The sequence below is a fragment of the Synchiropus splendidus genome, chromosome 17 (genome assembly GCF_027744825.2).
Source record: "Synchiropus splendidus isolate RoL2022-P1 chromosome 17, RoL_Sspl_1.0, whole genome shotgun sequence".
NCBI lineage: Eukaryota > Metazoa > Chordata > Actinopteri > Syngnathiformes > Callionymidae > Synchiropus > Synchiropus splendidus.
Window position 1 is genome coordinate 9,912,828 of NC_071350.1, and position 26,561 is coordinate 9,939,388.

General features: G+C 43.2%; 2 protein-coding genes across 2 annotated transcripts; both read left to right on the forward strand.

The window, feature by feature from the left end:
- The first annotated feature begins 19 nt into the window (after positions 1-19).
- ppp1r14aa (protein phosphatase 1, regulatory (inhibitor) subunit 14Aa) lies at positions 20-4,810 on the forward strand. Its single transcript, XM_053846301.1, has 4 exons — positions 20-279; positions 1,724-1,804; positions 1,880-1,912; positions 3,996-4,810. The coding sequence occupies exons 1-4, from the start codon at positions 79-81 to the stop codon at positions 4,170-4,172; spliced, it is 492 nt and encodes a 163-aa protein (XP_053702276.1). The 5' UTR covers positions 20-78; the 3' UTR covers positions 4,173-4,810.
- A 1,548-nt stretch (positions 4,811-6,358) lies between these two features.
- Positions 6,359-17,276, forward strand: LOC128748467 (tumor necrosis factor alpha-induced protein 2-like). Its single transcript, XM_053847290.1, has 13 exons — positions 6,359-6,508; positions 7,945-8,513; positions 9,113-9,330; positions 9,700-10,444; positions 10,515-10,629; positions 10,705-10,815; positions 10,898-10,998; positions 11,076-11,186; positions 11,251-11,386; positions 12,223-12,345; positions 12,412-12,567; positions 14,544-14,665; positions 16,011-17,276. The coding sequence occupies exons 2-13, from the start codon at positions 7,969-7,971 to the stop codon at positions 16,324-16,326; spliced, it is 2,799 nt and encodes a 932-aa protein (XP_053703265.1). The 5' UTR covers positions 6,359-6,508; positions 7,945-7,968; the 3' UTR covers positions 16,327-17,276.
- The last annotated feature ends 9,285 nt before the right edge of the window (positions 17,277-26,561 follow it).

A 26,561-nucleotide genomic window follows, 5' to 3' on the forward strand; every position in this document is an offset into this window, starting at 1 on the left:
TCTCCTCCCAGAGCTGAGCTCTGCTGCTGTGTGTGGTGTGAGAGGAGGAACCAGTCAGACCAGTCCACAGCAGCAGACATGGAAGCAGACCTGACCGGGGCTCCGCCTGACTCCGAGGCTCACTCGGAGGATGAAGGCTCCCTGCCCGAGCTCAGCGGTGGCGGGATCCCAAAGAGACACGCCCGGGTCACCGTCAAGTACAACCGCAGGGAGCTGCAGCGGCGACTGGACGTGGAGAAGTGGATCGACGACGGTCTGGACCGGCTCTACTCGGGTCAGGTGGGGGAACCAACTTTAAGACTGATCCGTTTGTTTTCACACGTGTTAAAAAATGTTTTTTAGTGAGGACCAGAGGTTGCAGACATCTGCATCTCCTTACAAGGTCAAACATCCTGTCATCATTCTTCTGCCCGGTCCACACAGATCTGATGGTGGGCTTCCTCCCTTACATGGGCAGTGTTGATGTTGAGGAGACAAGTTGACAGAGGAGAGGGAGCTCCACTACCACGCAGCCCTGGATTAGCATCAGGATTCTTGTCAATTCATCGCTCGCTTTCACATTCTTTCAATCGGTACTTGAGTTAAAACAGCTTGTATGAGTGAGTATGTGTTGCTGAACAACTGGAATCACAAACAAGTTCAGCCCTCAGATCTCATCTGAAGCATCTTATCACAGAGGCACTTTGTAACTAAGACCAGAAATCACGTTTTATTTAGCTGGTGCTGCTTGTTTTGGCAAACAAATGATGTGCAATAGGAATGAAACTCATCCATTCAGTAGCTGAAGCCAGCACTTGAAACCCGTACGAGCTTTAACGCTATTATTATTTTCTCTTTATGTTGCCGACTGTAATAGGTTAAAAACAATTCAATGACTGTCCATCTTTCTAAATAAAACCAGATATGGGCCACTATTACGAGCTTCTTCATGAAGCTAGCAGCTAAGTAGCAAGCAGAACTTCTAAAATATAGAATGTACACCATTCATTTCCTGAAACTGACAACATGGTGCTTATCAATCCCGTGAGAAACTAGTTTCCAGTCAGGACACTCTAAATTAAACATCGATGTCCTCAGTATCCAAAGTCAAATATTAGTTCCCCAACTGTAAAGAGGGAATCCAGGCTCAGGTTTGAACCCGTGCCAGGGTTTCTGTGGGCAAACATGACTCCAACTGGAAGAAGATCACGACAGGATGACGCTCTCCTGGTTTGTTCTGTCGGTATGAAAGTTCTAGTGCGACAGGAATGCAGGTCCGCTGGTACAAGGAGGTATTGTCCAGTCACAGCGAGCCTCTGTTACAGTACCATGTGGACACTGTCAGTACTCAGCCCTCACTGTTTGCGCTGACATGCCATGTTTTCAGAGGCGCTTTGACTGATACTGCCAGCTGAGCTGCCTCCAGGATGACACGCTGACAGTGTGCTCACAAAGGCAACAGGGAGGCCTCAATATAAGGAGGTTGATATTCCATAATGCACTGCAACAGTGGAAGTGGTTTAGCTGCTCTGAGCCAGTGGTTGAAGTCAGGTTTTTTCCTCCTCTGTGATGGAGTGCGACTCCTCCGGAGCACAGGATTTGTCTGTAATAAACAGTGCGCACCATGCTGTGTCCAACTGGGAGGATGCACCAGGGAGGGAAGCCTGGGCCTCACTCTGTAACTGCTGTCTCCACAGCCTGGATGAATTGTTGCTGTTTACCTTCCATTTTCCACGTGTTGCAGGAGGCCGACATGCCGGACGAAGTGAACATTGACGACCTTATCGACCTGCCGAACAACGAGGAGCGCATCAAACAACTCCAGGTATTTCCACTTTTCAACACTCGTGTCTCAGTAACAGGGATATTAATCTGGAATCGCTTGTCTCTTGTCTCTCAGGACCTTCTCCAAAACTGCAGGAACAGCACCGAGGTAGACGCTTCCATTCCTTATTGAGCCCAGATGTTCAGACTCCTCCACACACACGTTCTTCCACAAAGCTTTTCTGTCCTCCTTCACTCCGTTTCTTGCCTTCTTTCTGTCTTCCCCAAAACAATGAACCATTCTTAACCATGAACATCTGCATCACTGTGTTGAACAGAAGGACACAGCCACGGTGACCTGTAGACTCTTTTATATTTTAATGTGCCAAATATACTCGAACCTTTCACCCCCATTAAATGATGTCATGAAAGAGGCCGCATTATTTTAAGACAGCAATGCAAGTTTTTTTGCTTAGTCTTTGGTGTAGTTCCATTTGTTCTTATCTCATAATCTCAGCGACAGTTTGACAAAACTCTTTTTTACATTCATATACTTTGAGGTTGGGGTGATATATTGACAGCATTTTTATTTTTACAATATATATATTTTCACTTCTCTCCATGAATTCAATTATTTAAAAAAATCTTTCATTTTAATGTATTGTAAATTATAAAAATAAATAATAACTGGAATTATTTTTTAAAATCTTTTTATTTTATTTATGTATTCCAATATGAATGTTTTTTCCATTTATATTTCCATGTGTACTTTCTAACTATGACCCAGCAATGAGTTATTGTTTTGGAGGTGAGTTAGGAGCAAGTTATGTGGTTCAGTTCAGCACAGAAGGAAGAACTCGGAAAAGATTGGATCGTATATACATATACGATACGTATATATATATATATATATATATTTATTAACGCTGTCGCTCGTGATGGATTTCCATATAACAGATGCTTCTTTTAATGGCAACAAACCTGGTAGATAGTTTAAAGATGAAGATCGTAGTCTGACAGAAAGTTAAAATGCACAGTCTGACCTGGAAATGAACATGTTGCACAGGAATCGAAAAAAACCTTTGCCTTTGAATAGTTTCTAGACACAGATGGATGAGCAGCGAGTTCATTGAGCTCTCTGTTTAGGGAACGTGGCAGAAACAGAGCTCAGCCAGAGAGTTTTTGTCAGAGCCAAGTGTTTTTGATCAAATTTACGCCGCAGCCTCGAGCAGGAGACAAGTTGGAAACAGCCGGACATTCTCATGAGGTGACCTGGTCCATGTAGGGAGATAAACACCGAGCGCTCCACACCAGCCAGCTCCACATTAGCTCCATGGGTTGGACTGTTTATTGTTTCCTGTCCTGGGATGAAGAATCCGTGCCTCTTCTCATTCGTCCTCTGCAAAACACATGTTGGCCCTAAACTTCAGTAAATAAGACGCGGTCCAAGAAATGTTTAGTCGACTCCCTTCTGAGTCATCGGCTGAAAAGTTGCCATTATTTGTTGGTCCTGTGAAGTAATCGCACCACTCTGCCTCTTAAACACGAACCTCTTGTGTCATCACAAACATGTTACGTCTCGACTTCCCTTCCACCTAAAACTGTTTGATACATGACATAGTTTGGGTAGAATACAGGAACTCTACCCATCTAATCTGTCAACATCAGGATTGCAAACAAAAGTCAACCTCAGGTTCTAAAAAATGTCTGTTATATTGACTATAAATGTTAATTATTGCAGCCAGTTAAGTCACATTACTCCATGTGTTTTGTAATACAATTCCCAAATGGAAAAAAAACAACCTTATAATAAACCTGTACTGTATTATTACAGCAATGCTGAAGCCCATAGAGACAAACATAAACCAATATAATGCATCGTTCTACAATATTTATCACATATTTTCTATCACTGTAAACATTTAACTGGTCACATCTGATATACTGGCTATACTCGTTGTCTCGTCCCAACGCCGGTTATTTTCTGAGTATCATAACCTACCACTAGAGGGCGTCGCTAAGTCATTATCCACGACTTCTCTTACAGCAGTTCCTTTATTTAAAACAGATTTGTGACTCTATAACTGACATAAAACATATATTTTAACACCTTTTTACCTCCTTTCTGGTTATTTACCGCCATTGTTTGTTAGTAAAATACAGTCAAAACATTCGATTCATGACGTCAATGATGTTTTGAATACTAAATACACATAAAATAGTTTTTTAGACTCACGCATCCTCCTCCTCAGACCTTCATCAAAGAGCTGGTGGTGAAGCTCGAGGGCGTCCACAAGGAGAACGAGCTGCAGACCAAGGGAATCGAGCACCCGGTCATCTGCCACAGCTACCACCGCCACGAGCCCTACCACTTCAACAACCCCCACCACCAGTACCACCACACCCGGGGCCAGAACCAGACCCTCTGACCGCACAGTGGCCTCCCGGGATCCTGGACAGCGGATGATAGAAGGAAGGAAAGAAGAATCTTTGTACATAAGTGAAGTCGTTCTAACTCATTGTTGAGTCTTAACAGTCCTCTGGACGCTCTCTGGTGTGTTTTACAGTTTCTCTATGTAGATGGTTTTTAATGTCTCCTAAAGGAATTAAAGATACGTCAAACATGTTTTGGGGTTTTTAGAGTTGATTCACATTTTTGTTTCACACTAAGGCAACAAGGAAGTGAGACGAAGGCCGTCTGAGAGAAGCATGATACTGTGAAGATAAGAAGTGGGTTTTGTTTCGGAAAACAACAAAGAGGAGAACCAGCCCTGAATTACAATATTTCCATATGAATGCCTATTTCAGTTAATAGTTTGTGTTTGTTTAATGAGTTGTTTTGCTTTTGTTGACTCAAGCAGTCGATATTATCTTCAAAAAAATGTGAAAAGTATTTAAGTCATCTATGTTTTCAAAAACGTTTGTGGTCCAGTTAAGGTGGCATGATGGGCCAGATGTGCCTCACAGGCATGAGTTAAACATGTACAATAACATGGATTTAATGCTCTGATGGAGCATGTCACATGACGTGTGTTGTGAAACATTGGTTGGTCAATAAACCATTTGTGAATTCATTCAAAACTATTTCTCAGTTTGAAACACATGAATCACATCTGGAATAGAGGTGGGGCTTGAAAAATAACATCTATGGTCTTTGGATTAATAATGACACTGACGTTTTGAACGTTGCATCAGCACCATCTCATTCAGTGACTCCTTCATTGTGGATGTTCTACTACTTCTGCTGCATGTGGGAGGGGTTGCCAAGTGAGTGACGTCTCTCCAGAAGTGAAGAGGTGCCCGGTGCGTGTCCAGCTCTGAATGTGCGCTTCTGTGCAGTTTGGCTGTGACAAAGTCATAAACCAAGTCACTTAGCTCTGTCCCAGACTCGCCTCATCCCTGTCCCAGCTCCAGCCCACAACAGGACATCAAACCCTGGAGTGAGCGCTCCAGCCTCGGAGGTGTGGAGAGCGAGCACCTCCCCTGTGACACTCTACCACGGTCCAGTGTGGAGACAGGAAAGGTTTTACACCTCAATATGAAGAAAAAACACTCAGTAAATGTAGCTAACGGGACACGTCTGCATACAGAGGCTGCGTTATACACAATAACAACGCATGTTGTGAGTCAGCTGATCGGTCCGCGCACGTTATGTTTTTTCCTCTTTTTTTTCTGGGGCGTTCAAGTTCTGGATTTTCTTCGAAATCCTAAGCAAAAAAAATCTGGAAATTTTTGTTCGAACTCCGATTTGTTCGAATTCCGGGACGTTGGAAAACCGAGGTACCACTGTATATATATGAGACCCCTGCTTGAAGTGAAATGCATAAGAAATTAAATGATATACTTGCAACAACACGTTTGAAGCGCACAATCCCATGCTGTAATATTAATTATTATTGATCTCCCGGCTTGATAGTATTATAGCAACACGATTGAAGATCTATTTAAGCCTATGTTTCTGTTGACTTTTGGCTTGACGCTCCCTAAGGAGGCTCCATGTAGAAGTTGATCCTGCACTACCTTGACTGGACGCTAGTGGGCGAGGTTGCCCAAAGCTACTTCAGGAATGTGTGCACCGATAACAGAAAGAGTCCTGTTGTCTGGCTGTTTTTTTTTTTTTTTTTTTTGTCTTGAATAGTTGGGTTTGAAAACTTTTAAACTTTGCCCCAGAACTCCGCACTCATCTCACGTGTGAGTGCTCTTCCTCCTCACTGTCCGCCTTATTTGACATTTGAGAGTTTGCAGTGTCCTTGACACGGGGCTGTAAAGTGAAGACAATATGGCCATGGTGTTGCTGACCGTCGCTTCAGCTGCGGTCAGACTCCTTCAACTCTTCCGCTGAGGAGCAATGCCCCGGCATGAGAGGGATTCAGAGCCAAGGACACTGAATCATGCCTTTTGGAATGCAAGTGATGACCCTCACACGCCTGGTACACGGTGTTAAGGAATGCTGAAACACTCCGTCCCGGACCTTCATTGTGCGGGTAATGCAATTAGAGTAATTGCTGGGATCCCAGGGGTGTGTGGGAGGTGAGGTTGGGGGGGGGGCGGGCTTGAGGGATGAAGGGTCAGTGGTGGAGGAGGTAGGGGGGAGAGGACGGGACGGGCCTTTCCTCAGGAAAACATATCACCTTCCACCACAATAGAGTCCGTCAGGAAACGGCGAGCAGCCACATTGCTCTCTTGAGTCGCAGACACACTCTCCACACAGCCCACACACTCCAGGATGACAGTGTGCTGACACGCCGCGCCGCCACATCAGCAGGTAGGAGCGCTTCGGCTTTCACGTCTAGGACTCCAAATAGAGCTATTCACTCAGCTTTGCTTTGAATGTTCGCCGTTCTCAGACGGCTGTCACAAGTCCCAGAACTTTGACAGTCAACTTCTAAAGACAATAAATGCTCACAGATTCCATTATTGTATCATATTTTAATACAATGTATAGGAAAGTATTTGACTATATAGATATTTTCCAAACCTCAATGCTGTTAACCAGAATTCAAAGATCAAATTACGAATCTGTGTGTTTTTTCAAGAGGTTTGAGGCGTCTCAGCCGTTTTGTTAAAACAGGTCACAGTGTTTTTATAGAGTTTTGCTGGGGATTTTAATAGCTGTGAGATTGATCGGGAGACCTAGGTTGGCGTGCTGAATATTGGATTTAGTGATGGATGCAGCTCCAGTTATTGCTGAACTAAAAATCTATCAATTTTTCTTGTAATTTTACAAATTACTGATCCTCTCTCAGGATACTAAATTTGATTTTCAAGCAACTATATCAGCACTAGTTGGTGTGGTTTACGTCAATTGTTCCTATTATTTGAGGGTGGTTTACTCATTTTTCTCTTAACTTATCTGTGTGCTCTGGATTTCTCCGATAAACAAGACATGACATCTATAAAACAGCCAGTCATAGAGCTAAATCTAATTTAATGTGATATATTTATTGGTACCTATATCAACAACAAAAATTCATTGACAAAATGTATCATTATTTTGCTTATAATGGTACTGACTGAGGACTGTTGAAAACTTACACAGAGAGTGGTCATTGTGTCGAGAGAGATGCTCTGTGTGAGTAAAGGTTCTTAGAAAGTATCCATAGCAAAACAACACTGACTCTGCACAGAACCGAAGCACTAAAGAAACAATGTTCCCAACTTAAATCCTAAGTTAATATAAGTCATTTCACTCAGCCTTCCCTTATGAACAGATTCAAGTTGGCCACCTTGTTTTTAGGAAATGGTGGCACTTTGGCTCCAGATTTAGGAACATCCCCGACTATTAAACAGTCATCAGAACCACGTCTTTTCTGAGTTTCCATCCTTTATTATCCGCATGTTGAAATAGGTAATAAATCAAGGTGGGTATGAGGAAATGTTTCCTATTGGCTCCAGCAGTCTTCTTACATAACTAGCATGCGAGCGGATGTTTTTAAAACCAGTTATGTAAACCGTCTGATAGCTTTTGTCGCATCAAATAAACCAATAATTGCATTAAAATACTCATTTTTGGGATCCATAAATCAGTATTTTTCTGGTGCGGATCAGCGGTTAGTGCTGCAGAAGACTCGAACCTAGCTGGAGGCAGCTCAGGGTCAGACCCAGGTCTGTTCTGTGTGGTCTTCTAGTGTGCGTGGCTGTCCTGCAGGTGATGAACCGGTCCGAGATCTTGTGATGTAATGTGCCATTATTGTCTTTCAGTTTGAGAGAACCTACAGTGCAATAATGCCCATCCTGAAGAAGCTGCCAGGCCGATCTAAGAGCTGCCACGAGTTCCCCAGAGTCAACGGCGAACTGATCCTGCCTCGGCTGGATTTGGACCTCCGGGACTTGAACGACCTTAATGACCTAAAGGACCTAAATGACCTGAAAGAGCTCAACAAGAACCTGAACCCCTTCGAGGACGTGGACCTCGACGATGGCGTCAGGAACGATGGCGACATGGGTCTCATCATGGGCGAAATGAAGGGGAGCTACCAGCTCAGGTCCATCCGCGATGGAGAAGAGGAGGAAAATGAGGTCAACGCAGAGAAACACGGCGCCGGGAATCCAAAAGGTCGACCTCTCAGGGGGACGCTGGAGCGCATATGTGGCGTGTCGCCTCTGAAAACGCTCGGGAAACTGGGGAAGGGCCTTCGTATTTCTGGACGAAACGTATGGGGGAACAATGCGCCCCACTACAGTCCGGGCGACTCCAACACGCTACCCTCAGAGAAAGAGAAACGGAAAGGACTGCGGAGGAGCTCTGAGGGAATAATGACGCTGCTCCGGTGAGGATGAGTGAAGGAAGAACACGCCAGTGTGTGCTTCTTTAGCTGCTTCTTTTAGAGCTTCCACCTACTCTCTTTTTATGAAAACTCTGCTCACATTTAACTTGTTTTAGTCTTTTACATTTGGCCTGCGAATTGGTCAGAACAGTTATGGACCATCATGTAGACACCTTGCAAGAGACAGGGGAGACATTATGTGATGATATCAGTCTTATTTTGAAGCTTAATACCTGAGCCAAATGTATTTTTCTCGGATGGTTCTGAGGGAAACGGGTGCAAACCCGTGCAACCTTTGCGGGTCAGCCACAGGATTATATATGTGCTTATTTCCTGACAACTTATGTAATGTGTAATGTAGTGGAACCTCTTTTGTTTTTCACCGGTGTGTGTTGTGTACTGTCTGTGCTGAGTGAATGGGCTATATATAACTGCGGCGGCCCGGGAACTTTGCAGATGTGTGAATGGGAACTCTTCTATATTTAGCTGCGGCGGTGCCACAGGCAGCCAAATTCATGAGTAATTCTTGGAAAATCTAAGCAGTCCATGATCTGAGTCCAGCTTCCTGATGATAATCGTGTTGTGTCTGGGTTGCGATGCAGCTTTACAGGTCGTCGCAAAGAGGAGCGCAGAGAGAGTCTCCCCTGTGGAGACCTGAGTGTCAACAGTGAGGTGGAGCCCTCCAGACGTCCCTCCTTCCTCAAGATGGTCAGTCTGGGCAAGCTGAAGAGGGAATCCATGTCAGACAAGGCCTCCCAAGAGGCAGAGGAGGAAGTGGCGGAGGAGGAGCCGGCAGTCAAAGCCAGAGAGCCCTTGTCAGGTAACAAACAAGCGAGACTTGCCGCTGACATGGTTTCTTCCATTAACGCCGAAGGACTTGTCTGAGACGATGAGTGATCCCCAGCTCCCTGAGTCAGTCGGTTCAATCAGCAGGGAGGTCAGGAAATGACTGCACTTCCTGCGGCCCCAGGAAGTTCACCACATTACTGCTCTCACACACACACTCCGCAGGGAGCCTGGCCGCGAATAGAAAAGTGTGCAGAGCGAGCAACAAATAGCTCAGTTTTGACCCAAACACATGGAGACGGAGACTTTCATTTTCAGATTTCAGAAGGTCTAGGCTTCTTTTAACCCGAAATACACCAAAGCATTTCAGGGTTTCAAATCCGGTCTTCCTCTCATCCAACAGTGCTTGAGATTCTCCAGTTGGTCAACCACCGAGACCTTCTTCTGGCAGACACACACATTCAAGAGCTGGAGCGAGAGTGTGAGCTGTTGTCTCTGCTTCCAGCACCAACAACCCCAACTCATACTCCCACCAACACTCCACCGCCACTGTCCTTCCTATCCTCCTTGGACGACTCTCTTAGCTCCAATGCAACACTGGATTCCAGCAGGCGGAAGGCCAAGGATGTGGAGCTCCTTTATGAAGCCTTGCAAAATGAGATGTGGGACGTTGTGAGGGAGTCGCTCCGCCAGCCTAGTGCCGGTCCAAACCTTGGTCTTGTCGTGCTGGTCATCCAACAGGAAGACCATGCAGATGCTGCCTGGGCTCTGCGAGAGGAGACCAAGCCAGAGCGAGATCCCGATCTATGCCTTCAGATTCACCCCAGCCACCGTCCCCGAAGGATGAAGATGAAGTGGAGGCATGCCGTCGGGGAGGCTGCCGACTGGAGTCTACCGCAGCAGATGGACACTCAGGCGGGTCAGTTGGCCTCATACCTGGAACGCCTGAAATGTCGGATGGTCGACGACCTCGACGCGGCAAAGAGGAACGCGGTGTCCATTTACCCGGAGGAATTCAACGCCTTCCAGGTTTATGTGGAAAGTTATCACCGAGCTGTGGCAAAGAGACTTAAGACCATCACCAGCGGCCCTCTGCAGATAACCGACGTCTACTCCCTACTGGACTGGTTCTACAACATCTATAACCGGTAACGGTCCAGACCACTGATCAAGACTGTGCCTTTCAGTCCGCCCTCATTCTCTCTACTTTCCCAACAGAGACGTCCTAGGAACCGTCGGTGCAGTCACACACATCAATTACGTCTCGCTGGAACCAATTCTGCCTCAGCACACCGTCGACAGACTGGAGCAAGACTGCATCAGTATTGTGAGGGTGAGCTCCCACCCGTCTCTGATCGCACCTCCGTCACCAGCGTGTGATCCAATATTTTTGTGGTTTATTCACCAGGACAAAGTGAATGCAGAGCTGATCCAGGTCCTGGATGAAGAGGAGCGGCGCTGGGCGCAGACCCTGCACATAGAAGAGTATCAAAGCCATCTAGCGCACTCCGTCATCAAGGTACATCTCTTAATTCGTAATCTGTATCGGGCAACCTGTTACTTGTGCCCCAGTGACAGCAGCTCTTCCCTTTGTCTGTCAGAGGTTAAAAGTGGACTTGGACAAATCCACGTCGGTAAACCAGTTCTTGGGGGCAAGAGTTGCTCGATGCTGTCTCATTGGATTAGCAAACTTCCTCTACAGGTGAGGACAACTTTAGCCTGGGATCATGACAAAGATTAAAAATATATGGGTGGATTATAAGTTCTTTTTGCTTGAAGTTTCCAGAGGAAAGTAGAAATGTTTCACGACACTCAGGCGGAATTTGGAGACCGAGGGGACGGATATGTTTCCAGGACAATAGCTTTGGTCAACTGTTGCCCTCCCCTGAGGTAAGCGCAGTTGAAAGTTGAGTCGTGGTGAAGACAGTTTGTGCTGATGTCTCTTGTGCTTTAGAGCCTTTGTGGAGCGCTGCAGGCAGTGTGACCCACAAGGCAGTGAGGAGTCGTCTCAGAGGGCCAACTCCTCCCTGGACAGAATCATCAACCAGTCTGTCAGAGTGCTGACTGACAGACTGTTTGAGCACATCAGGGTGAGTCCTCATGTTTTGTGCAGCCAGTATGAATGCTTCAATGCCCGGTTGACATAAATACACATCATGGTGTGGGGGGGGGGGGGGGGGGGGGGGGGGGGGGGGGGGGCTGGGGGGGGTTTCGAAAATCTAGGCCATGGAATTTTGCTGGTGAGGTGGTTGTCTTGGTTCCATTGGGTCTCTAACTGTCACTGCAACAAAAAAGGATCAGCTTCCTTGAGGCTGAGACCACAGGTCTGAGTTGTGAAATTTACATTCTTTACTGTTTCTCCTTGGTCCTGCTGGTTGAGTTGGTCAAGGATGCGTCTTGGCAACTGGACTGTGTTGCGTCCTGTGCTGATGCCACCCGCATTGTATGTCTTGTTCCCAAGTGAGGTAGATTGATGCAATGTCTTCAGCAACAAAGACCATCCAACTCGGTGAAGCAGGAGCGAAGCCAAAGGGGAAAGGTGTCAATTTACTTCTCAATCGATACTCCCATCTTTGGTCATCGAAAACACTGATCACAGATACAAGCTCGGGAGCAGCTCAGAGTAGTATAGATGGTTCTTTCCACCAGGAGAAACCAGATGAAAGTGCTTGAGCATCATATCAGCCCGCGCCCTGGAGGCTTCTCTGATGAACTGTTTAAGGAATGGATATAGGAAGAAGTCTTGGGGTGGACCAGGGACACAGTTGCAAGTTTATATGTCTCTCCACTGCCCTGGTTAAGTCTCAGTATTTCCCTGGGTGACCTGCACTTGCACCGCACTCGCTCTCAAATGTTTTCATAGAAATGACAACTGAAAAAAGTCCTGAAAATAGCCAGTACATAAACTGACTCTTTGTTTTTACAGCCGTTCTTTGACAAATTGATCAAAAGAAAATGGCTGAACAACACGGACGCGTTCGAGGCCATAGAAACCAGCATCAAGCAGCATTTTAAGAAGTTCAGGAGGATGGATCCACCTCCCTATCAGGTAAGTCGGAATGAGAGTAACCTTCAATGTTCAGTTGAGACTGAGTCCTCTGATGGTTGAATCCAGACGATGGTGGGTGAGGTTCACCGGCGGGTTCTGGTGGAGTACGTGAGAGCCATCATGAGGGGGCGACTGATCTGCACATCTTCTAAGATGAGGAAGAGGATGGCATTCCGTCTTCAGGATGAGGCCAAACAACTGAAAGGACTCTTCAAAGATCTGGTGAGCAAAGGAAGATGTGACTCAGATGATGGCTGTTGAGCTGTATGAGGAACACAAAATGGATAGTTGTTGACTGTTGCAGTGCATTATGGGACCTGTATTTTGGATGGTAGTAGTGAGGTCTGTGAGGTCATTAACTTAAACCCCAGACAATAGATTTGTTCATCTGAAAAAGGGAAGCGGGAATCAAAGGCATAAACTGGCAGATGGCAAATTACAATTCTGGTAACCTCAAAGGTACTAAAATAACCTCAAAAATGCTGATCCTTGGAAAACACACAAGAGTGCGGACTCTGTTGGCTGTGAATGAAGCCCGACCTGCGAACTTCCTAGGTCAGGAGCAAGTCAGACAGTGTTGATACAGGAGAGGGCGCTGAAAAATGGCTGCGGTCAGGAAGATGGAGATGGATGAGCCGGGCTTACGTTAGCAGCGGCCAAAGAAGGGAAGAAGCTGCGTGGCATTTGCCCCCTTTTTGCGAACCAGTTCAAACAAGTGTCCGTCACCTTGGTTGACAACAGGAAGCTGCTGTGTTCAGAAGGAACTTCCTGTTCCTGTCAGCTGGCTGGCTTTGATGTGAGCCTGGGATGGCCTTGATGGCCTTTTTCTACGAGGAGTGGGATGAAGTGACTGTGGAAACAGGGAACTCGGGGGTGGAGGTGGGATTTTTAATGGCAGTCTAAAAGAGACGCCGTTATTTTTAGTGGGTGCCTAGCCAAAGAACTTTCTTCTTCCTGAGTGTGCGAAGAAAAACAGAGGTGGAGTTTTGTTATTCACATTTCATGTCGGATTTTTGGCCTTTTGACTCACTGGGATGTGCCGTTTGACGTGAATGAGACATTAAAATGTCATCTTAAAACAGTTGGGATCGAAGTTTAAGCATGGCTGCATGTCACTCCTGCAAATGGTTGAGCGTTTGTGCTGGGTTTGTATTGACAGCAAGGGAGATGTGGTCGATCCATCCTGGTTGCTTGTCGGTGTAAGAGCTTTAACCCTTTAACTGCCAGCGCAGCCAAATGGCCGGGGGAATTTTCAGACCTTTTAGTCACCACCATTTAGTTGAGAAACGTAATAAGGAAGTAAAATATTGAAATATCAAAAATAAGTAAAGGGGTCTGGTGATTGTTTTTTACTTTTTTTAAAGTGTCCCAAATTTGTTTGCACAAAAATAATTTTCCTGTGATTCAAGTCATACTCTACAAAGAAGGATGTGTTATGAGGAAAGACAAATATAGATATTCTTTAAAGGACTGTCAATAGATTAGTCTATTTTATCTTGTTTAATCGCAGTTAACTTGCGATTAGTCGCTTTGTTAAATCTGCTCTAAATGGAATTTAAATTATTTAAATTTAAGTTTTAATAAAATAAAAATAAATTCATGATCTTAAATGATTTATCGAGAGTTAACTCTTGTTCAGTGAGATTAAATAAGACTAAAAATATTAATCTATCAATTAATATGAATTAATGTAGTTAATAAATAGTTAGTCATATTCAGAGGGAAAAAGATATGGCTGACAGACAGACAACTTTAGGGTGGTTCAATGAAGGAAACTGAAGATAGAGTTGTGCTAAAAATAGACACAAACATATTTTTATACAGCATTTAAAAAAAATAGATCTTGGCATTTAGAAAACTGAATTGAATATATTCATAATATTAATAATATATATTTAAAACAAAACCCAACCTACAGCATAGGCATAAAAAATATGAATAGCATGCAAACTGCTAGTAATTTTTTAAAATTCTTTTTTAATAGATTTTTAAATAAAATGAAACATACAGGAAATAATGTATGTCAGAAATTAACCCTGATGAAAAACACAACACGACTGTTTTGTTTTTGGATCGAAGTGTAGCATCTTCCTTTCTTTTCCCCATCATTGAAAGAAGAAGAAGAAGTGTCTTGTTCTTGGTGTTTCATGTGGAGGTTAAATGTTTCTTAATAATTCTGAATTCTCTGCTCTCCTCAGGATTCCAACGCCTCCTGGCTGGACAACATCCTCGGCCACCTGGCTGACATCATCCATCTGGAGGACACGCCCTCTATCCAGATGGAGGTTGCAGTTCTGGTGAAGGAGTTCCCAGATATACGGTGAGTGTTTCGCAAATGAATAAGTCAGTTCAAATGCAGCCAGGAAGTGTCTCTGAAAACAGCACCGAACTTCCCCCAAAGGTCCAATCTTCTTTTGTGCTTACTGCCACACATTCGGAGTGATGTTTTTGGCTTTGTGCCCAAGTGTGGAAACATGTCAACTATGTATGCTGTTGTTTTTTTTGTCACAATGGATCAAAACAAGGAAGAGGAGCAGGGAAACATATCTACATTAACTTTGCTATTTATGGAAAGCAGCCCAGGAGATGTTTTTAGAGGCATCGAGGGTGGGAGGGCAGAGGGGTGACCGAGGGGGGGGGGCGGCTGCGGAAGCTGTTTGTTCACAGATTAAGAGTCAAGATGACAGTTGGCAGCCTAGTTATGACGCATAAGTCTCAGCAGAGCAGACAGGAAGCTGCTGCACAATACTTCCTGTTCCTGCCACCATGCGGGAGACGGACTGGTGCCACAAAGAAGAGGCGGTGTGGATGAGCAAAACATAGAAATCCAGACCTGCTAGCTCACTGCTCCACTTACCCTCTCCTGTTTATTGTATGGCACCCCCCCTCCACCACCACCCCCAGTGGTATTTTAGGAGATGAAAGGCTGCCGGTCTTCCTTGAGTTCTCTAGGTGCTTCAATGGAGGGTTGTTCAGACAGGCACGTGACTGTGCCAGCACATGGACCCCTCCTCAACGCACTCACGCGCAGCTCAGATTTGGAATTAGATTTTGTTGCTTCTGGAAGATGGCTCCATCAGAGGGATGGATATATGGAAGCAACTTTAATTTAAAAAAAATATTGTACAATATTATTATTTAAATTATTTTTTTATTATTTATTATTTTCAAATAATTATTTATTACTTCAGAATTAAATTCAAATTTATAGAGATCTTAGATCAAGCTACTTTCCATCGCTTTATTTTCTTCTTTTAAGATGAAACATTCATGTATGCTTGCAATATTTTTCATTAGAGTAACAGGTATTGAATATTATTTGATTTGATTGTCCTTAAATATTAGTAGGTGGATTCATTTTAAAATAATGTCCTCTACTAAGAAAGTAGACCAAAAAATTTAAATTAATTGTAACATTTCAATGATTCAAAAAAGATGATTTAAATAATTCTAATAATTGTAGTCGTTTCATTTTTATTACGATTTTAAAAATATTAAACTATTAGGATTCGTTTCAAGGAAATTCCGCACTGTGGCACGAAGTGGAATTTTTCATGACACAAACCGGTGACTCAGTCTGAACCTCATGACATGTTTTCTGATAAACCAGCCACTTCCGTCACATATTCCTCCTCATTCCCTCCCTGCCTCCGTCTCACTCACAGGAAGAAACACGTCTCCACCCTGCTGAACATCCGTGGAATGATGCGGCAGGCCGAGCGGCAGGAGATCCTCAACATCGTGAAAGACTTTGAATGCAGCAGTGGCCTCGTCTGCCGGGACCGCGCCCTCTTTTCCGACATCCCCATCACCTCCGAGGTTCACTGCATCAGCCTGGGCCTCATCCGCCTGGCCATGGCCATCACTAACTGGCTGTCGGAGCACCGGCCCAGGCAAAACCGTCACACCAGCACCAGATGTTCCCATCCCCAATCTGCAGAGAATATAGAGGAGGCAAACATGCACTACAGAGAAGACTAGCTGTGGAGAGACGTCGCAGGCGCTCTACGCTGAGATGTACATGCACTTTGACTAAAACTTATTTGTACCAAACCACGCTAGTTAAAGAAACTTGACCTCAGGTACGGCCTGTCCTGTGCGCGCTCATTTTCCATCTTTTGATCAAAACTCCAGCAAGTGACTCACCATATCGTATTAAGAGGCCTGAGATATGTACTTGCTTTGAAATAAATAGCAAACACAATAGAAAGAAAGAGGTTGTTTTTATGAAGTGGCATGTGCTCACCACTAGAGAGCGGTATTTCACCCAAAACTGGAGCTGGAAGAAAGGGAAAGTGAAAGAAGTTTTTGCTCTTTTTTATGAGAAATTGGAATATATGGTGGCTTTCTGGTAGAAAACTTAGCCTTCAGGCTAACCAGTTGCCTGAAAATTAAAAGGCACAGTGTTTGTTTTTCAAACAGCTCTTTACTTCATACATCCTAATTTGGCTGCAATAAGTCACACTGAGAAAGAGGTGAAGAGGGGCCCTGAGGAGGAAAGTTCAGTCAGATCAGGACAGGTGAAACAGGCGGAGGATAAGAATGTCACTAGAGTCGCCTTGTGGTGAAGTATTGGTGTCACTGCAGTGAATAAATCTGCTTATAATAGCATTGAAGCGCTGACTCAGCCCTGTGTTAGTACCTGTTGAACAGGGGAACAGTATACATAGCTCCACTGCATTGTAGAACTTTGCTTAGGATTTAACAACGATGGATAAAATCTAAACATCTGCACTGTAAGCATCCCACTTCCTTTGGTTGTTGCAGCACGTTTTGTTCCTGTATTTAACCAGCAATATATACACCCAAATATACTGCATATGTATGTGAGGAAAAAAAATGTATAAAAAGGTGTAAATGTGTTGAACTTTTACTGTGAACAACTTGCTGGAAATCCAATAAAGACCCATTGATTGGGCTTTTGTGCGAAGATAATTGCTGGCGCATGTTTCTATGTATAGATTCTATATGTATTTTGAGTTGTGCCGTGTGTCTGAAGTGAATGTGAACATAAACAGTTTAAACAATACGTTCCTCAGGACCTTTTGTCTGGCCGACAAGGGTGTGACGCAGGAGGAGTGCCGCCGACGTATAGACACACATGCTTGTTTCATCACTGTTTATCTTATGGATATGGCAGCTCTGTAAACTGTGCAGAGAGCTTGATATATAAGGCTCCACCAGGGCTGCTATATGACGCTCCATCTCTGTACAACAAGAAGGGTCATACACCGCGAGGCCAACAACGGGATGTTTTTCGCTAAACAAAGTTTTCCTGTTGTCCGCCGAGGTGCCAACAGATGCTTTTATTGGAGCCAAGTTTACGTTGAGCATCAGGAGGGGACTTCCCCTCTTGGCCGGACGGAGAGATGTGCGGCCGCGTCGCTTCTTTTTCATGTCCGACCTGCTCGTGGGCTTCTCAAAACAAAGGCAAACAGCCACAGCGGGGGGCGTTCTGCATGCTGACCTCGCTGAGTCGGAATTTGACTGATTGGTCTGCTGTTGTCCGTCTGGCTCGCTGGAACAGACTAGACTTTTACATCTATATCGAAGAAAATGTATTTGCGGCCCAAGGAACAAAAACATAGCTTCACATGCGACCAATGAATTTGATGACCTGACATTAACAGTCACTTTGTTTGGTCATCAAAACTGCAGCTCTGTATACTGCTGCCTGTAGAAGGAGCCATGACTGCTTCAGAGTAGAGGAATGTGCCACAACAAATACAAACAGTGAGGACTAAAACGGCAGACATATGACCATTGTTCTGTTACTCCTACACTTTATTTTGTGTATTTATCTTGCTCTTTATCTAACTTGGTATCACTATATATATATATATATATATATATATATATATATATATATATATATATATATATATATATATATATATATATATATATATATATATACACATTTTTCAATTTGAATGAATATTACCGAACCCTAACCCTAACCCATACATTTAAACAACAAAATATTGTTTATTTTGCATCAGTTTGACAATAGCGCAATAAATCACGATGGTGGCTATATTCAAGTTTTTATTTTTGTCTGTTTGTTTATTTATGTTTTATTTATTTATTTATTATATTATTATTTTTATTATTTATTTATGTTTCCCATCCCAGGAACAGTTTCTTCCCCTTGGCTGTCACACTGTTGACTGTTATTTTTATTTTTATTTTTATTTTTATTATTTTTATTAATATTTTTTTAATTTGATTCTGATCCTGATTCTGGTATCACCTTATTCAAACTAAAGCTCTTTTAACATCTTGAAAACATTTGTATAAGAATTTAAATTTCATAAGAATTTCAAGTACATTCAGAGTAGTGGAATCTCTGGCCATTGTGTAGTGAAAAACACTACAAAAACAGGGATTCCTCCATGTTTGTTGCTGTTGTTGTTATCATCCTAGCTGCCACGTGTCTTGCGCATCAGCGTGATCAGTGGATCAGGAACTCCTGCACTTACAAAGGTTCCCTGTTGTCTGGAGAGCAAACTGTTCCATTAAATTAAATAATTTTTTGTTGTAATTCATAATCCTAATAATCTTGCAATTAATTCATCATAATCGTTTAAATCGCACCACTAATATATATATAGAGAAATTATTGATAAATTATTAATGCTTACAACCAAAAAACAAGGATAGAGCTACCTACTTTCTGAGGAATGTAATATTTGCTGCCTTGTTTTTGTCATGTGTTTGTGAGGAATGACTGAATTAAAGAGGGTGCTTGGTCCATTTAGCACATTGTGTGATTAAAATTATGTTTGCAATTTAAAACGGTGATGAAATGTTGGAATTAATTATTCAGTTGAGAAACCTGGTGAAGAAAAGATGCCCATAATGCTCCAACCTGCATCTTTATCTAGCGCTTACACACTATACTGCATTGTTCAAAGGCACTAACTAATGCATGTGCTCTTCATAAATGGTGTGTGAACAAATGTTTTAAATATTCTTATAAGGTAAAACCATATCTGTGTAATAACATTTTGAAGAATTTGCTTACTATCCGTGATTATTGGTGCATTCTTGATATCACCATGTGCTATAGCTTGCTGCTATATGACTGGTTGTTGACCTCCCAACAACAATGGGTGTCAAACATATTTAACCTCTTCACAGCAGTTGATTTTATTTTAACAAGTTCCCCGAATCCGTTGCATAGAGCAGGAAGCCCAGGAAAACAGGCTGGCATTCCCTTCATGATAAGTTTGGCGGCATTGTGAGCTGCACGTATATATATATGTATATATATATCTGAACACATTATCAAACATCCTCTCTCTTCCTGGTCTGTCGGCGGATGCTGGACGGCTGTTTTCCAGGTATCCTGGATGGGGATTACCATTTGTGACTGAGCACAGGTAGGAGCCCGGGCCAAGCTCTTGGAGGTTTCCCTCGAACAAGCTGGAGGCAGAAGCCGTGGGCCGTATCACAATGCAGTCCCTGGGAAGCGCTGCCCTGCTTCCTCTCATTAACGCTCCGCTCCGAGATGGAAAATCCAGCTGGCTGTAGTGGCTGTTTGTTTTCGGAAGCAGGCCGTGCCCTGTCTTTGTTCACACTCTCATGCACTTTTCGTAGTCCCTCTCTTATCTGTTTGTTTGCTTCTCAAGCAGCCAGCACCTTGGACGGTACTTCATTAAGCAATGCTGGCGTGGATGTTGCACGGGTCACTCTTTAATGGAAGGGCTTGTTTAGTCTAGACAATATCACTAAGTCGGAGTCACACCGGCTCTTTGTGACATCGAGCCAATGCTGAGCGCTATAAATCATGGGATGCTGGGGCTTCTGTTTTCATCATTTGGTGCTTTTGCTGCTTGTTCTTCTTTGCATGTGCACAAAGTATATAACTTTGCAGTTGTGTGACACTGGCTCATTTGCTTGTTTTGAATTTCAAAAAAGGAAGTTTGGTCCCTCAACATATTGCGACTCAGAAACACTGTTTTTGTGAATTGACGTTGATTTTTTTTGCTTTGTTCAGGGGTGTTTTTCACTCCCACTACTCTGAATGTACTTGAAATGCTTATAACATTGAAATTCTTTTACTAATATTTTCAAGACAATAAAAGAGCTTTAGTATAATTGAGGTGATATACCAACTTGAATATAGCCACCATCGTCATTTATTGTGCTATTTGTTGTTTAAATGTATGTATGGGTCCATCATTTGATTCAGTAACATACCAAATTCATTCAAATTGAGAAATGTGGCTTCTTCTTCATATATATATATATAGAGCTTCCAACGTTATGAGGAACTGCCCTGTTTTTGTCATGTGTTTGTGAGGATGATGGAATGAGAGGTTCTTTTAGAACACAGCATGCGACTCAGGTGAACTTAGCATTTTGTGGGAACTGATGTTGATTTTTTTTTGTCTCCATTATATCGCTCAGCCCCCACAACATGCTACAATATTATGGGATTCCTGAAGCCAATGTATAAGCTTGCATGTACAGATGTTTTATGTCAACAAGAGGAGAAAAATCTATGACAAGCTCTTTACTGTGCGAGAAGTAGGGTCAATTCTCACTCCATGTTTGATCGCTGCGTGTTATCTTGCTCTGCAGTGCAGTATTTTTTTGTGTAAAACTGCAAATTTGTTAGTATAGTCGTCAGTTTAGGGGTGTCCCCGCTTTTTGCATGGGTCGTTTCGTCCCCACCACGCACCTATGATGTAACCGATTGAAACCCCGGCTATTCTCAATAATTTAGGAAATTCCGTCACTCGTGAACGCATCACCCGCACGCATCCACGCTACAAAGATCAGCGTTCACCCGAGTGTGAGAAAGAAATGTAGAAAAGCAGAGACTGTAAAGCGGAGCGCAAACAAAGAAACAATCCTTTTTCAGCTTGATCGACTCAAGCAGTTCAAGCAAGTAGCTCGATATACGGTGTGGAGTCAAAAAGAGGGATTCATGAGAATGCATAAATATTTACTGACATTTCACTTAAAACATGAAGTAAGCCTGACTACGGAAAGCCTGAAGTAAGGCTTTTCGTAGTCGATGATCAGGATGAAGTATTATAATCCTTGTCACCAACACTTTTCAAAAGTCATATTTTTTATCCAATTTTTGTCCCACTTCTCAAAACAAGGCCTTGGTTTGAAGCCCTATGTTGTCAGTTAAATGTTCTCCATCTTCATGTTCCGGCAGTGAATCTGAAGGGGGCCACACACACAAGGATTTTGAAAAGCTTAAGCGAATTTTTTCTTCATCTGTCAGAGATAAAAAAGTCTTCTGCTAATTCTGCCTCACCACCAATTGAGAATCACATCCTCCTCACCAGAAATTTCATGAGATCAAATGTGATCACATGAGTTGCAGACATTACGACATGGGGAAAACACAGCTGGTAACATGAATGTGCATCGGATGATATTTGTTTTAGACATTTTTTCCTATTCCGAAAGAAAAATCACATGATCTCTGGAAAAATAAAGGGACAGCGGGTGAGTACATCTGCAGATCGGAGTCAGATTTACTTTTTTTATTGCCATCAAATCTCAAAACAACCTCCTTTGCTTCCATGTTTCTCTGTTGTATCACGTCTTGATTGACTCTGTTATATTCCATGTCACAGTTCTGGTCCGGAACGATCGACTAGCACCACACACTTAAGCTCAATTTTTGGTCATAAATATTGAGCGTTTATGATCGCTGACCTTTTTTTAAAGCAAATTATCTTGTGAATTCACTCTTGACGTGCCCCAGACTTAAGGATTCTCTCACACCTTTAAGCGGCCAATGATGAAGTTTGTGAAGATGGGGAAGCAATACATCATGTTAAAAGGAGAGTAATATATAAACATTTTACAACAAATAAAAAGTCCATTTCCACCATCGTTGCTTATTTCTAGCGTCTTCAGTTTGGCTGGCAGACATTTCATTGTCTTGCAAACCCTTGAATTACGCATTCTCATGCACTTATTTTTGACAAAAATATTTCTGACTGACGTATCATACGTCACTGTCAGCGAGCACGTTGCGTAACTTCTATAAACAACCTGTCCTGACCCATCCGCGCCAAAAACGGAGAACCTCCTGTCCTCTCCCATGTCCAGTGTACACTGTCAGTCAGGATGGCTGCCCACTTGAGCCAAACAATGGTGCACTTTATCACTCCTGATGGGATATCCTGATTTATGTTATCTGTATGAACATATCCATCAGGCGCGTCTTTATTTAGCAGTGAGAAGGTGCTGTGCGTAGACGGCCTGCACCCTCTCCACTCTGTGTTTGCTTGGTTATCGAGGGCCACATTAAATCACTGGTGTCACGGTTTGGCATCAGACGCGGAAGTTCACTGTACACTGTAGTTCACTCGGTGAAACGCTAATCTAAAATAAATATGAACAGCTTCCAAACAGTTTATTAATATTTCCCAGGAAATTTCAACGCCTTCTGCAATCTCCTAATATCAGATTTCAACCAAAGGTGTGTGTCTTTTTGCGGATATAAATACACACATTGGCGCTGGCCTGGTGCCACTCACGCTGTAAACATCCCAACCTGAGAGGTTATTTGTTTTCCTTTGTTTAAATGATTTTGACGTCTCTATAATAGCTGGAGGAAAACAGGGAGATTTTTCTGTCTGTATTTATGCAAGCACATCCCATGTCCTGATACGTCTGAGTGCTGCCTATTCGCCGATGACACATGCAGCTGAAAACAGGCCATGGAAAATTCTCATTTTGCTTACATGGAGTCCAGAGATCTTAAAGTGGCTCCGCCTTTTATTTATCCTGGAAAATAAACAAGAAACAAAACCATTCTTGATACAGGAGTTCAGCTTTGTTTTTCACCTCATGGTAGGAAAACAAAAAAACGTGGCAAAGAAATAGATGTTTTCAATCCATGTTTCCCAGCAAACACCTGTAATCTCAACTGTCTCATCCCAACCTTGTGTCTTTTTATGTTTGCTCAGGCAACCCACTTGTTTCCTGAGTCAACAGTACAGCGCGTGTCAAGATGCTACTCAGGTTTGTTTTCATGGACTGCTAGAAATGTATTTTATTTTCTTCACTTCCTCACTTGTCTGAGATGGTACTGGAGTTGTTACTTGCTTCTTTTTGCCCCCACTTCCTGTTTTTGTTGCGCATAGGTTGAAGGTTATTTGTTTGGCAGCATAAATGGTGGCTATAGGGCCGTAGGTCCCACAACTCATGTTCAAGTCGATCATTTCAAATAACTGTTTTCCTTTGCATGCACACACTTTGTGACAAATGCCAATGCTCTTTTGCATTTCCTGCTCTGTGTTCCCACAACAGGTCAGCCTCCTCCACCTCATGATATCTTGCTCATCCTCCCACCTCACACCTATCCACTTCACCACCTCCTTCATCACGTATACTACTATAGGTTTCATGTTTTCAATGACTATATTAAAGTACTTTAAACAACCTTTTTTTCAGATCAAGTCCTCAGCACTTCAATTCAAATAATAATAGTATGAACTAGAAAAGCCCCTCTGCCAATGAAGAATCCTTTAAAGAACTCAAACCTAATTCTCTGACCAGGAATTGAACCCAGGCCACATTACTGAGAGCACCAAGTCAATGCTAGAGCATAAGGGAGTATGGAGACCTGGAAAGTGTGTATATCTTGTGTACTGATTGCCTGAATTTATTTTTAAAATGAAATGATCTGGATCAAAATTGGATCCTTTGTTCCTGAAAGTTTCACCCAAATCCATCCATAGCATGTCAAGTTGTTTTTGAACACTGGTACATCAAGTATGTCAAAAACATAATCTCCTTGGCGCAGGTAATAATATTCATCCAATATCATTATCATTATCATATTATAAATTTCTACCTGTCCCATAATGCACTGCAGCATCTGTCAAGCAAATCTTCTTGCGACAATTTGTATTTGTTTGTCCTCACGTTCCTCGTGTTGTTGATGTTACTACTGGATATGACCCCCATTTCATGGACCATAGGTGTGGCACTATACTTAGAATCTCTTTTGATATTGGTGGCAGGGGTCTGCATTCACTGCTGCTCACACAATAACAAAAACATGGAGGTAAAAATAGCCAGAGAACCAGGGGAGAGTGGGCATGACAGTGAGCTGTCAGATCTTTTCATGGAAAACTGGGTGGACCGACGGACATCCTTGGAGCGTATTTGAGGGAAGTCCTGGGCCTGAGCTGGAGGCCCCCAGCCTCACCTTTATTCTCTCTCAGGGGTTTGTGTTGTTGTTGTGATGAGCGCGGCTCATTATGAAGAAGTAGGCCAGAGTGGAGCGTGATTGCTTTTCCAAACAGACCTTATGTAGTGAAGTTTGGCAACCTTGTTTACAAGTCAAGATGTTCTTGTACGGTGATGGGCTTTGTTTCGACCACATTAATGCAATTCAGAGCTTGAGAGCTGCATCAGGGTTCAGGGCTCTGCTTTAGAAAAGGATTATTGAATCTATATTTAAGATTTTTTGTTTGTTTGTTTTACTCAGCCACACAAGACTTTCATTTCAGTTTTGTAAGTCATTGAAAGGTGGACCTGCTGGTGTGTTTTGGATCAGGGTCCTGCTCTAGGAATCAAGTTCACTTTGGCTTGAGGTCACCAACAGAAGCGGCAAAACATCTCAAACTACCACCACCATATTTTAACTTCTACACCATTAGTAAAGGGACACCCACGTGCCGACTCTGCCAGGAAGGTCATTTCTGCCCGGTCTCTCTGATAGTGAAGTCATGACCGTCTTGTTTAGATGTTGTAGTGGGGTCTTGGGTGAGTCTTTTGGAGTCATTTTGGTTGACCACACCTGTTCCATTTGTGAATAATGTATCTCACCGTGGTTCTCTGGAATCAAAGCTGTACAAATAATTCATTTTTAACCTTTTAAATTATTATTATTATTATTATTTATTGATGGAGCGCTGTTATTTTCTTTCTCATTCATTCCTGAATTTCTTTGGATCTCTCCATTCATGGGGCTCTTTTGAGCTGCTTCATCCTGTCACACAGTTCCTGTTAGAAGTGATACAGAAAGTTTAATTCTGATAGACCACAGTTTAGTTTTTATGGACAACTCTATTGTTAGTTTAGACAACAATTTCATGAATAATTTTCACAGCAGGTGTTCATTTTCTCTGCCTTGAGCCCCAAATGGCTGTGCACGTGCCTGCAGAGCCAGTTTGGAAAACATTCATTCATTTTGTTTTGAGTATTCTCTATCAGCAGCCATTATCTTGGCTATTGCTAAGCACAATTATATCGGCTTTGGGCCGGAAGCTATTTTTGCATGTCCCCAAACCAGGTCTGGAATGAAACAATGGTTCCCCTTGTGAAATATGGCAACAGGGGCTCACCTCTGACTCCCTGTGCCTTCTCCGTCGACTTGTTTACGCAAGCAGGTTGCATTCTGTACCCCGACCAGGAAAAGGTGTTACAGGAAACCCCAAAATGAGGCAAGATTTAGAGTGACAACAGGCTTCCCTGAATGACTGGGCTTACTCAGTCACTAAAGGAATTGAGAGCGAAAATCCCACGGAGGTGGCCGACCTGCTCAGGAGTTGTCTTCGTGGACGATGACCTGTGCGCTGACCTGCCGAAGAATCTCTGTTGTCAAATTCCAACATTAAGAATGATCTCATTGTCCAACTGTCTATGTCAAGTGACCGTGAGTCTATCTAACATGAGTTGCTGATACGATGCACCACCCTTTGCTTTAAGTTTTTTGTTTTTATTATTTATTTTAAATAAAGCGCTGCTCAAAACATGACTTTGTTCCCTCAGAATTCTTATGGGTGGCAAATGATTTGCGAGGTTTAGACTCACAGCCATGCGTGCGACATGAGACCTGGTCCGGCAGTGTCACCCCTCTCTGAACCTCCATCCATCTGTCATCGGGCACACGTTAAAATCTGGGCCCATTGACTCCACATCCTCTCTGTCCTCCTGCTGACTGTGCACTGCAGACCTGCCCTCTGACGCTCAACAATTGCTCCCAGTGACCTTCCACGCGTCGACCCTTGACCTCTCATTTATATTTACTCACATCATAACTTCTTGTTTTGAATCTGTCGGCTGTGCACAACGCATATTTTACAATGTAAAGGCCGTTTACCTTTATTAGTTCAGTGGACAAAATCCTGCTCACACAAGCGTCACACGCACGAAAATCATCCTTCAAGGAGCCACGCTTTTCTTTTGGCTTTTGCTTAACATGTGCGCTCTCTAGTGGCGTA